This window comes from Carassius gibelio, chromosome A6 (genome assembly GCF_023724105.1).
Source record: "Carassius gibelio isolate Cgi1373 ecotype wild population from Czech Republic chromosome A6, carGib1.2-hapl.c, whole genome shotgun sequence".
NCBI classification, from domain to species: domain Eukaryota; kingdom Metazoa; phylum Chordata; class Actinopteri; order Cypriniformes; family Cyprinidae; genus Carassius; species Carassius gibelio.
Window position 1 is genome coordinate 1,972,169 of NC_068376.1, and position 12,692 is coordinate 1,984,860.

The following is a 12,692-nucleotide window of genomic DNA, read 5'->3' on the forward strand; positions in this document are numbered from 1 at the left end:
TATAGAAATTAAAACCAACTTACTTCGCGAGGTTGCATTAAATTGATCAAAAGTAACATTTAAAGACAAATTTATGATGATACAAACTTTCTATTCATCAAAGAATCCTGAGAAAAAAAAAAACATGTTAAAGTTGACAATTTATAGGTGTTCTATACACAAAAAATATTAAGCAACAACCGTTTTCAACATTGATAATAAACAGAAATGTTTCTTGAGAAGCAAGTTAGCTTATTATAATGATTTCTAAAGATCATGTGACACTGAAGACTGGAGGAATGATGCTGAAAATCCAGCGGAGCATCACAGAAATAAATTACATTCTAAATTATATTCAAATAGAAAACACTCATTTTAAAAGGTTATAATATTTCACAGTTTAACTGTATTTTTGATCAAATACATGCATCTTTACTGATACTTCTTTCAAAGCATTTTGGCAAGCTTGTCAGCTGTATCTACAGTGGTTGACTAATGTGCATGCTCTAGTTGACGCGTGTGCGACTCACTGTTCGGTTTCGTAGTTGGAGCATCTCTCCAGAGGGATCTTCAGCACTCTGCTGGGAAGTCCCACGAAAAGCGACCTATCGCTGTGCAGAATCTGCAGGTTCAGGATTGGCTCCTGCATGTTTTCTGGGAGAATGTTAATCTCCTCCAAGTAACATCCATGCAAACTCTTATTAGTTGTGGATAAGGCTTTGATGATGGTGCCGTACTCTGATTGGTCAATGAAAGAAAACTATTAGAACCACAGCAATGGACGACAAAAGTGTGAATGTCAAACTCTCTTCTTTCCTGACCTGTGCCGATGTACATGACGTGGTAGAGCCTGTCTCTTCCCTGAACAATGTCCACAGCCAGTCTGGAGAAACGGATGTTGTCTTGCGTGACCAGAGGATCCGTGGAGATAGGCTGAACCACCTCGCTCATGAGGAACAGCCGCTGGGCGTCTTGAAGACTGCGTTCTGTTAGATTAGCGCTCGGACCCGAATCATTCACTGTCCCGCACTGGCACAGAGAGAGAGGACATTACAGCCAGAGATAGGTGATGAGGAACAGCACGCTGGAGAAACGGTAAATCTAAATCGAACTGACTAATGCATTTGCTTCCAAATCTCTTGAATAAAATTGTGAGTTGGCTTCAGGGTAAAAGTGAAATGCTTTGAAATGGAAGCTGCAGCAGTTCATTTCCTTCACCTGAAAATTTGGGATGGGGTTGGGAGTGGAAAGCCAGCTGGTCCGAGGGTTCTCCTGATAGCGAAAGGGTCCGTTAAAGGCCTGTGTGATGGCACTGAGGTTAAACGCACACACCGCTGATGCAGCAATGCTGTTCCTGTGAAGAGACATGAGAGGAAGAGGTGAGGGATGGTGAGGTGCTGAACATTCTACATCTTAATAGAACAACAATAGTGTTCAGAAGTTAGGGGTCACAAAGATGCAAATCAATCTCTCAATTTCTTTGGTTGGTATTCTGTCTCTATACATTCAAATAAACCTAACATTAAAGTTACAGACCCTTCATTTCTTTGTAAGTGGGCAAACTTACAAAATCAGCAGGGGATCAAATAAAATGTCCCCCACTGATTATAATTATATATATATATATATATATATATATATATATATATATATATATATATATATATATATATATATATATATATATATATATACATATATTAGACATGTGCCGGTACTTGGTAATGCAATATATCAAGGTAATGAATATTCACAATTTTGTTATAATGGGCACTACATATTATTCAGAATTTGGAATGCATTTTAAGAATACTATTCCCATCAACTGGTCAAAATGCTGCTTGAAAGACGTGTGTGCTCTGATGTAAGCAAGCATGCATGAGAAGCACATGAGGCACACGTGAGAGACGCGCTGAATGAAAGCACATTCACTCTCTGACAGCAGATGGCGCTAAACTGCAGGAAATGCAGCCTTTACTCTCGAAACCCCATAAATAAAGCAGCTGCACAACTTTCTAAAACATATTTAAATCATTTTAAACAGTAATTCAGATTTGTGTATTATAGGGTGTTCAAGACAGCGTCAAATACTTAAATATCTAAACTTAATAGGCTATTTATAAAAAAATAATAATAATTGTTCTCATTTTAATCTGGACTACAACATACATAATACAACATATATAATACATAATAACTTGTATAGCAAATGTAGCTATTGTGAATGTTAATGGTTAACTAATGTAGTCTTATTATAAAGTGGTACCTATTAGCTCTTTTGCACATTAATCTGTGTAAACCTTTAAACGTTATATATTTTTTCTGTATTGCTTTATTGTATTTAAATGTTCAGTTATTTTTGTTATAAGAAAAAAGTTATTTAACCTGTTATACTGTATTATGACCACTTCTTAAAAACTAAATACCATGATAAAAGCATTAGCAATTATTCGCAACAGGAAAATTTGATACCGGCATATCCATAATATATTTCAGTAATTCATGAAGCATCCTCTCACATGTTGGTGGTGAAGACTCCGTAGATGAGATCTTGCTCAGGGAGGAAGAAGGTGCTCTGCAGCTCGTGGTAGTAGAAGGGAACATCTCCAGAGCGGGAACAGTTGAGTCGAGCCTTCATGAAGGTGGTCCATGTGTCTTCCAGCAGGAAACGACCACCAATGTCATTCTGACACACGCGCGCCACACGAGAGAAGACCATCTTCCCACAGTCCTGTTCTAGAGCGTTCTCTCTCAGAAAGAGGTATGTGAAGCGGCCCGCCTCGTATGCAGAGACAAAGTGAGGTTCTGTAGAGAAGAAGGGACAGGGGTGTGGAAATATAAGAAATATAATTCCTTATAGAGAACTATTTCAATAAATAGACATAACTGTAAAAAGTTGTATCTAAAGATGAGTTGTGATTTTATTTCTCTCAAAATTCTTTACATTTTTCTATATCAGTGATGATTTCTATCACAGTTTCATTGTTGAACTTTATTATTCAGCATTGCTACATGAATAAAATGAGCTAATATAATGGATTTTTAGATGTATATATATATATATATATATATATATATATATATATATATATATATATATATATATATATATATATATATATATATATATATATATATATATATATATATGTGTGTGTGTGTGTGTGTTCACAGTAAAATATGTAGTCATGAACAATTTCCAGATGTTTAACTGTTGTGTTTGCGTTTAATTTCTACTTTCTAACACAATATTTAAGTAGGGGAGAGCGGGGTCGAAAGTAACGTGGGACGAAAGTAACAAAGCGATTTTCTCCGAGCCTCTTTCTGCATTTGCATTCCCAGCTATGACAGCATGTTCAGCATGCAATCCTTGACGGAGCTGAGAAATATCATGTAATTTCCTCACCCTTTCCAGGAGTTAGGTCCGTAAAACTGTTTTTGAGTACAAAAAGTAAATTGGTGAAGCGGTAATTTTTTTTTATTAGTCATGTTGTTTTTCTTGTTTCATGTGTTACAGTAATGATCAATCTACAGGTTATTTAGTGCTTTAACACATCCTAAAGTTTGCATTTTCAATTTTTTTTTATATAAAATTAAATCGAGTTTAAATGTCAGGAGTTCCTGTCCCGCTACAGTCACAAAAAGAATTTATTTTGTTCCAGTGCAAGCTATATTGTGAATTTCTGTGTCTTGCATCATTTCTTACACATGTTTATGTCATATTATACCAAAAGAATATGTCTTAGTGAGGGTCAGAAAGACAGACAGAGGTCTGGTTTTATCCAGATGTTTTTGAGAGGGCGTTTCTGGACATAGAGGAACATCTCTCTCTGGGCAGCTGCTACGTCACATTTATATTTAGGTTTTAGCCATATCTTAGCCTTTACACCTCCACCTGTGAATTTGCAGTGTTTCCAGATGTTTTAATGCACATTTTCAATTCATGCATAAAAACAACTGGATGGAAACATGAATAGGCCTATACTGTTACATTATGTTGATGAGTTTTTTTTATTATGCTAATGTGATAAAATTTTATATTGTGCATTCTGTATAATTTTTTTTTATTATATAAAAATACATTGAAATTTACAATTAAAAAATACAGTCAGGTTTTAAGACATCTAATGAAACTTAAACTTAAATTTTAAATGAAAATATGAAAATGTAATTGAATAATTTTTTTGCAAAGATAATGGATAAAATATGTTTGCAGTTACTTATTAACAAGGTCACAATCAGGTATACTTAAGAAAAATAAGACTAACAAAAAAAAATCTAGCTTATATTGTTGTTTTTTTGACCCACCTGTGTGTTACTTTCGTCCCAACCGATGGGGTCGAAAGTAACAATGTTCAACTTATGTTCAAAGTGAAATTATACTGAAGTCTTTCTACATTTCTACAAAATACCACCTGGTATTGATAGACCACACTTCTGAGTTACTGGCCACAGCAGAAATATATCTCTGTCTACAACATTATCTTTTAAAATGAAGTTTTTCTGAAAAATGGTACATTCGCCCCTGCTCTCCCCTACTTCATTATATGCAATAAGTTTTTTTTTTAATTGAGGTGCTAAAGGTCCTAAATTATGCGCTATTTTCTTTAAATAAAATTTAATTTAACATACAGGTGTTATTTAGATTTTAATGTAAAATATGACCTAAACACTTTTCAGGATTTGTTTCCATTCATTCAAGGTGTGTGTTGTCCCGCTGTACCATTGAGCCATTTGGAGTTGTACTGTGCGGTCCGCAGGGGCGGCATGTTCCCCAGACTGCGGTAAATAATGGGGTCACGGCTGGAGAAATCGGTCACTGTAGCAGCGTAGACTTCTCCACTCTCAGTTATCATGGCTGTAGAGTTGTGTCGAGGGTCGTAGGGACAGCGGGCCACACCGCTGACGGACTCCAGGACGCTGGAGATGTCCGTAACAGGGCGAGTCGTACACATGGGCATGAAAGCATTAGTGCCGCAGGTGAACAGACGACTGCCGTTCAACAGGAGGACACGGACGTAGTTCTGACACACATCCTGAGAGACAGAGACCAAGTGAAGACTATTTCATTTAACACACATATTACAGCTGATGCACTCTATAACAAACCTTCATTCACAGAGCGCATCTCTCACCTCGGTCTTTCCTTTGCTCTGGCAGGACCTCCTGGTGCTCTCGTCCACTCCCCATTCTGTGGCCTGCAATTAACAGCCAATTAACATCACGGCTAGAAGTTAAGTTATCAAGACATTTGCCTGCTAAAATTCACATGCATCCTTTATCTCTTGGATTCATGAGGGAACTGCAGGGTGTTCATGAGTTGATGAAAAATTACAAATTTATTAAAATAAATCAATTAAAAGCTTTTTTTTGCTTGTTTGTTTTTTAGATATTGTTTATCTGCTTGTCACCTAACCATAGACTAACATCTGAAAAGCATAAACCAGTGTTATTTTAGTATCATCTTTTTGTTTTTCAGTTTTAATTTTAATTATACTTACATTTTTAGTAAATCTGTTGCTTTTGTCAATTGTATTATTGTTTTTTTTTATTGGGCTAACAATAATTAGTCATTTTTATTTAAGTTTCAGTTTAAGTAGCTGTTTTTTTATGTTGTTTTTTTAATCAACTATTATAGATCACTATTATAGATTTTATTAATAATTAACTTTTATTATTTTTAATGTTCCAGTCATCATTTTTGTGTGTTTTTATTTGAGTGTACTTTTTTATTTGTTTATATATATATATGTGTGTGTGTGAGCTTGTTTATGTGGTTAATGAGGACACAAATTTGTATAATGACATGGGTATGACACATGTATTACAATGAGGAGGTGGTTTGTGAGGACATTTTAGTGTCCCCGTGATTCAAAACGCTTATAAATCATACAGAATTAGTTTTTTTGAGAATCCAAAAATGCACAAAGCTTCCTGTGAGGGTTAGGTTTAGGTGTAGGGTTGGTGAAGGGCAAGAGAAAATACAGTTTGTACAGTATAAAAACAATTACGCCTATGGAGAGTCCCCATAAACCACATATACCAACATGTGTTTGTGTGTGTGTGTTTGTGTGTGTGTGTGTGTGTGTGTGTGTGTATGGCCTAGAGCAGGGATCCTCAGATCAGTGTTTTGGGGATCATTAGATCAGGGTTGGAGCCAAACTCTGCACCGCATTGGCCCTCCAGGGCAAGCTTTGAATAACCCTGATGTTAATGATTCGACTGAACTGATTCACAACGAGTAAAACTGTGATGTCGGAATCATAAACAACAGTATTTAAATATTTAGTTCACATAGAAACTGTAAAAGGTCACACAGAGACAACCGTTTACCGATGATTCAAACAAATCTGTAAACGGTTCACTTCCAAAAAAAAAAACTATTCCTGTAAAGTGCAAATATTGACATGCCTTTTACCAAACCTAAACTTATCTCATTACTATGTTCAGGAGGCAGAAGTTGTTGATGAACTAAAACTATGAAAGATATTCAGTCATGGCGAACTCTTCTATTCATTCAACATCCTTCTTTAATCTGAAGAAGGTACAAAACACACAATAACACAAGACGGAAGATGGAGAGTTTCGCTGCATGTGAGGCAAAGCAGCTGTGTGACATTTAATTAGGGAACACTGGATGGTTTGTCCGAATCGCATTTGTTCTCTTATCTGAAACGAAAACCCTTGAATGTGTTGTTTCACTCATTTTAGACGTCCTTCCTCTCTTTTGTTCCTTGTTCCTCCCTCTCCTTTCACAGACTGCTTTGTCATGTTTATCTGTGTTGTCATTTGTCTTGAAAATAATGATGTAGACCAGACACACACACACACAAACACACTACCGAATGCAATAATAAAGCATGATTTAGTATTGGATGTGACCCTTCCTGAAGGCATCTGCTGGAGAACTGTGAGGATCCCAGCGGAGCCTGAATGGAGTGGAAAGGTCACAAATAAAACCCAGAGCTCCTCACAGATTAACGTCTGTGCGTTACTATCAAGTTTTATATAACATAATCACAGCCAGATCTAGACTATTAAAATCACACTATCATTCATTAGGTTGATCTGGGCTAAACTTCACCCTAAATCAAAATATACACTATACAGTTCAAAGGTTTGAGATCAATATTTAAAAAAAAAAAAAATTACGATTTATAATAATACTTTTATTAATCAAGGGAACATTAAATTGATCAAAAGTGACAAAAAAGTTAATGTTATAAAAGATTTGTTTACAATAAATCCTTTTTGTTTAGTCATTAAATAATCCGGAAAAAGGTATGTTTTCAACAAAAATATGAAGCAGAACAACTTTTTTTCAACATTACAAATAATAATTATAGCGCAGCGAATCAGTATTTTAGAGTGATTTCTGAAGTATCATGTGACACTGAAGACTGGAGGAATGATGCTGAATAAATTACATTTGAAAATATATTCTGTCTATTAAAATACTAGTTATTTTAAATAGTAATAATATTTCACAATATTACAGTTTTTACTGTATTATTTTTGACCAAATAAATGCAGCCTTGGTGAGCAGAAGAGACTTAAAAAAAAAGAAAATGATCAAAAATATCTGCTAAAACCACAAAGCGGAAATTTATTAATACTTTAAAGAGAAAAAAATAGTATTTTTTTCAACTGTAAAGAATCTGTACATTATAATTTGTATAATTAATAGCACTCGATAATTCATTGAATTTATCCTGCTTTAAATGTAGTATTTCGTTGTACTACAGTATTTTTTTTACTTTATTACAGTAATGAGTCACCACTGAGGATACAAAAAAAGGGAAATTAAAAAAAACTTACATTCCCGGAAAGAGCTCCGTTAAAACTTTGTTTATTTTGCTGGAGATTTGACTTTAATGGAGCAAAGACTGATGTTCATTGCCTTCAAATACAACTATGCAACAAACGGAAGTGATGTGCATGACTGACAGCCTGAAATTAAAAATTGCAATCTTGTTCCTGTTGCCATTTGTAAATATAGTAAAAATGCAGTTCTGAGCATGATCAATTATTCTCCTTAAGTGCTTTTGCCATTTAGTGCTAGTTTTAGGAGCAACATTGCATTCACTAAATAAAAAGAGTGCATGGATTGTAGTGCGTATTTTGTGATTAAGTTACATCTGTACTTTTGCACTCTTGAAAAGCAGCAGGCGTTTCTGATGAGCACACTCATCTACAAACAGATCTGATTACACATGTTCTGACAAACTGCATCTGCTCACTTGACTTTTGCAAAGTGCAAACTACATTTCTTGCTTGTTGTTTAAGAAACAGACAGATACAAAGAGAGCACAGAGGTTTAGAAAGCAATCATCAATCTAGCCGTGCCTCTGCAGTCAGGTCACTGAACAACACGTGAAAGAGCAGGATTCACCCTGAATGATCTAGAGGGGTCAGACTTGTGTCACCTCTGGATGTTGTGGGGTTGTGTTTTTTCTCCAAAACACTTGAGATCTGCTCATCCAGGCACGATCATTTGACCTGACCTAAACCACTCTTATCTACCCTCTCTATCTCTTTCTGTGGCCTGTTCCTGACACAGAACCGTCATTAAACCAGAACAATTTCAAGACCGATTTAATAAATCATTGACATGAGTTGCAATAGATCATTATGATATCTTTCATTTACTGACATGGCTGATGTGCGTTTCACTGATAAAATACGAGGCGAGTTTTCAGGAAACCTGTTTGAAAACAGTCATTACAGTTTTGTGATGCAAATGGCTGAGAAATTACACCACTTTAATGCAGCTTTTATTTTTTTTTATTTTTTTTTAAGCAGTTAAGGTCTTCATATCATTATTTTTTTTAATTTTATAAAAAAAAAAAATTACTCATCCCAGAATCAGACTTTCTATCTGAAAATATATATAAATGTATAACTAAAATCCATCAAACATATATGGATAATTACATTTTTAATTCTACTATAATATATCATAAGCACATCTCTGCTGTTTTTATTATACGTTCTACCAAAATCAACAATTTTGGCCCTAATTTTTTTTTCTTTCAAAAGATTACTAAAATCACCTTTGAAAGAAAAATTTAAGTTAAACAAAAAGAAAGTGTCTGCCTTTCTATTTAAAATGTTTTTAAAATGTAATTTGCACAGCAACATGAATGGTTATTTAAGACAGGCTGGAAATTACATTCGTTCATGATGGACAGACAGTCAAAATTTTATCTTTAGTTTCTGCAAATATGCTGTGCTAAAATTATTTTACAACAGAGATATAAAGGAGTGCTGTGAGGAAGTTGTCATGCTGCAGTGTGTGTGTGTGTGTGTGTGTGTGTGTGTGTGTGTGTGTGTGTGTGTGTGTGTGTGTTTGCTCGAGGGGTAACCGTGGGTCACTCTTGTGGACACAGGGTCATGAGGTCACTCTAAATCACTGGATTCTGACAGATTCTTGTGAGATCTGCCTCCAGGGCGTCACCCCCTTTTAAGGTTACGGTGAATGTTTAGAGGGTTCACCGGCAGGGTCTTCCACAAACGCAACCCTTAAATATCACACAACCGCTCAAAGCTTTCAACAGGCTTGTCACGCAAGCACAACACAATCTCAGCGTTCCCACTACATCAAGACAAACAAGGCCAATTTAAACCCACTCCCAGATGAGACTGCAGTCTACAGCAGCAGTAGACAAACATACAGACGTCTGCATATTGAACGGAGCATATTCTACACTTTATTTTATATATATGCAGTGCTGGTGAAGATTGCTTGCACCAAAAACATTTAGAAAGTTTTTCCATAACCATTTCCCACCAAAACATACTCTCAAAGATGAGCAAATTATGACATTTGAATGAGAAATTAAATAAAATCACTAATCTTTTCAAGAGATTCGGAGGACAGGAGCTTAAATCAGGATGCTGAACATGACGCAGCGGTCTTGGAAGTCAATGCTTTTCAAACATCTGCAAAATACCAGATGCCACTGAATGTGTGTGTGTTTTTGATTTGATTTGTTGGATATTTCTGCTTCTGTGCATCAGCACTTTCGAAAATGTGGGCAATCATAATAAAGACTGAGTCTGAGTGTGTGTCTGGCATGGGATCAATTAAATGGACAGTGCTGGTACTGCATTTCTTGAGACGTCAAGATGATTGGATGGACAAATGGGAAGGAGAATAAAGAAAGAGAGAAAGAAAATGATGTCCTACCTGCAGGAGAGAGATGTTGCTCAAACTCAAACGGAAGAGATGATTCCTACATAGAAAGAGATGCTTTAGGTTTGACAGGCTCAGCTGGGCTTGTACTTCTGTGTGTGTGTGTGTGTGTGTGTGTGTGTGTGTGTGTGTGTGTGACATATCAGGACACAACTCTGTATAATGACATGGGTATGACACAGGTAATACAAGGAGAGGGTGACTTATGAGGACATAACCCATGTCCCCATTTTTCAAAACTCTTATAAACCATACAGAATGAGTTTTATTGAGAAAGTAAAAATGCATAAAGTTTCCTGTGAGGGTTAGGTTTAGGTGTAGGGTTGGTGAAGAGCGACAGAATATACAGTTTGTACAGTATAGACCCCTTTTGCGCGGACGTCACAGGTATGTCACGACGCTAGCTGGAGGCAAAACAAACGGAAAACTGGAGGCGGCTAATACAAACAAACACAGGGTCGGCTACACAAGGAGCTTAAAATGTCGTGTTGTTGGTTGCCAGAATCGACGGAGAACAGGCAATTTGAAATGTAAAAATGAAACTAATTGATATCTTGTTGCTCATCTCATATCATAGCTAACACAACAACATCACTAACACAACATCATGTTAGATAGCATAACTGCTAACAACAAAAGTGCTTTTTCCATTTTAATTCAATATGAAATGTGATCTTTCTAATCTGATATAAGATACTCAACCAGCCATGCAAGTGCAGTTCGCCGTCAAGATGTAGTTGTTTCCTCTGTTTACAATGACCCAAGCCTGATACATGGTCGTCTTCTGTCCTTGGCGCTGGCTAGGCAGAACTTTGGATCGTACAACACAAAACTCGTCTGTTATATCTTTGTATTATCTCTTGTACGTGACCATTCTGTACGTAGTTATACGTGTCTAAGGATTTATACGCTCGGTTTCTCTATCAGGTAAGTGTAGATGTCAGGCCACTCAATCGGAGGTAACGTTAATCCTGTCAGATCGTCCATCCAATGAGTGATTGTTTACGGGTTGACCAATCTGGTTCCGTCCGTTAAAGTTAACTTTTTCAAAAACTATCGCGGTCCCGGACAGTGATTGACCTTAAATATTCAGATAAAGCAGATATATTCAGATTTTCTCCAGCCATTGTTAAAAAAAAAACAAGCTATGAAAACTCGCTAACTAACATTTGTTTAAGTGTTGAGGGGAATCTTTCTGCCTCCAGCTAAGCCCCGCCCACACAAATACGTCACCTTGTTTACCAACTGTAAAAGGGTCTATAAAAACCATTACACCTATGGGATGAACACACTTTTCACTAAAACAAATGTGTGTGTGTGTGTGTATGTGTGTGTGTGTGTGTGTGTGTGTGTGTGTGTGTGTTACCTGGCTCCCACTATCAGCTGGTTCCTGGTGAGGTCGAGTGTGAGCGGTGAGTAGTCAGTCACTCCAGGAAGAGAGAAAGAGGACAGCCATGGGCTCAAAGCTACGGCAGAAAAGAGCCACAGGTGACAGTTAGACAGCTGTGAGTGGAAACACTTGATCTGCTGTTTAGCTGCTGGGTTCAACTGTTTGTTATACCACGAATTGAGAAAAAAAAAACACACAAGTTAGCGCAAATGAAGACCAATGTTATGTGACTGCAGTATTCCTCTTGTGAGATTTTCTTCATGCACTGTTCCTTAAGATTTGTCTCTGCACACATACAGTGTAGATGTTTAATAAACATATTTAAGTGGGTTTGAATCATGCATTAATAGTCTTGTTCATCATAAGAGACATTATGCACTAATCCAGTTGAACACTTTGTGGTTGGTAGGTATTTAACACTCACCAAGGATGCATTGATTTGACCAAAAATGCAATAAAAACAGTAAAACTGTGAAATACTTTTACAATTTAAAATCACTGTTTTCTATTTTAATATATTTTAAAATGTAATTTACTCCTGTGATGCAAAGCTGAATTTTTCAGCATCATTTCTCCAGTCTTCAGTGTCACATGATCCTCAGAAATCACTTGTGTTGTTTTTATTTGTGCACATTACATTTATTCATTTAGGAGAAATGAGGACTACAACAGCCAATTCAATTCTATGGAAGTCAAAGGGAACTGAAACTGTTTGGGTACCAACTTTCTTCGATTTAATCTATTTTGTTGGTAAACCAAATGGTTTCAGTTCCCATTGGCTTCCAGTCAATAGAAGTCAATAGGAACCAAAACAATTTGGATTAACATTTGAACGACATGAAGATGAGTAAATGATGACATGATTTTATTTTTATTTTGGTGAACTATCATTTTAAGATTTCAGTCACCATTTGTGTAATCCCAAAAGCAGATTTTGGCCTTGTAATCCTTCATGATTTCCAAAAATTTGTCTAAGATGGCAAAATTGTGGCCAAAATCATACTGCGTGATTTAGGCGTAAGTCCAGCAGAAGTTAGCAATTTTAAAATGTGTGATTTTTTAGTGGCAAAAAGAAAACCTTGACTAATAATGAAATGATCGGACATTTCAGGAGCCGCTCGGCTGAAG

General features: G+C 36.2%; 1 protein-coding gene across 1 annotated transcript in view; it reads right to left on the bottom strand.

Annotated features, from left to right (window-relative positions):
- Window positions 1–12,692, bottom strand: part of LOC128015229 (semaphorin-5B) — a 61,136-nt gene that overhangs the window by 21,416 nt on the left and 27,028 nt on the right. The window contains exons 4-11 of the mRNA XM_052598899.1: window positions 11,541–11,640; window positions 10,169–10,214; window positions 5,115–5,177; window positions 4,703–5,015; window positions 2,499–2,784; window positions 1,198–1,333; window positions 801–1,008; window positions 510–717 (exon numbers count right to left, since the gene is read on the bottom strand). Coding sequence (XP_052454859.1) covers window positions 510–717; window positions 801–1,008; window positions 1,198–1,333; window positions 2,499–2,784; window positions 4,703–5,015; window positions 5,115–5,177; window positions 10,169–10,214; window positions 11,541–11,640 — 1,360 coding nt within the window. The remainder of the gene's footprint in view (window positions 1–509; window positions 718–800; window positions 1,009–1,197; window positions 1,334–2,498; window positions 2,785–4,702; window positions 5,016–5,114; window positions 5,178–10,168; window positions 10,215–11,540; window positions 11,641–12,692) is intronic.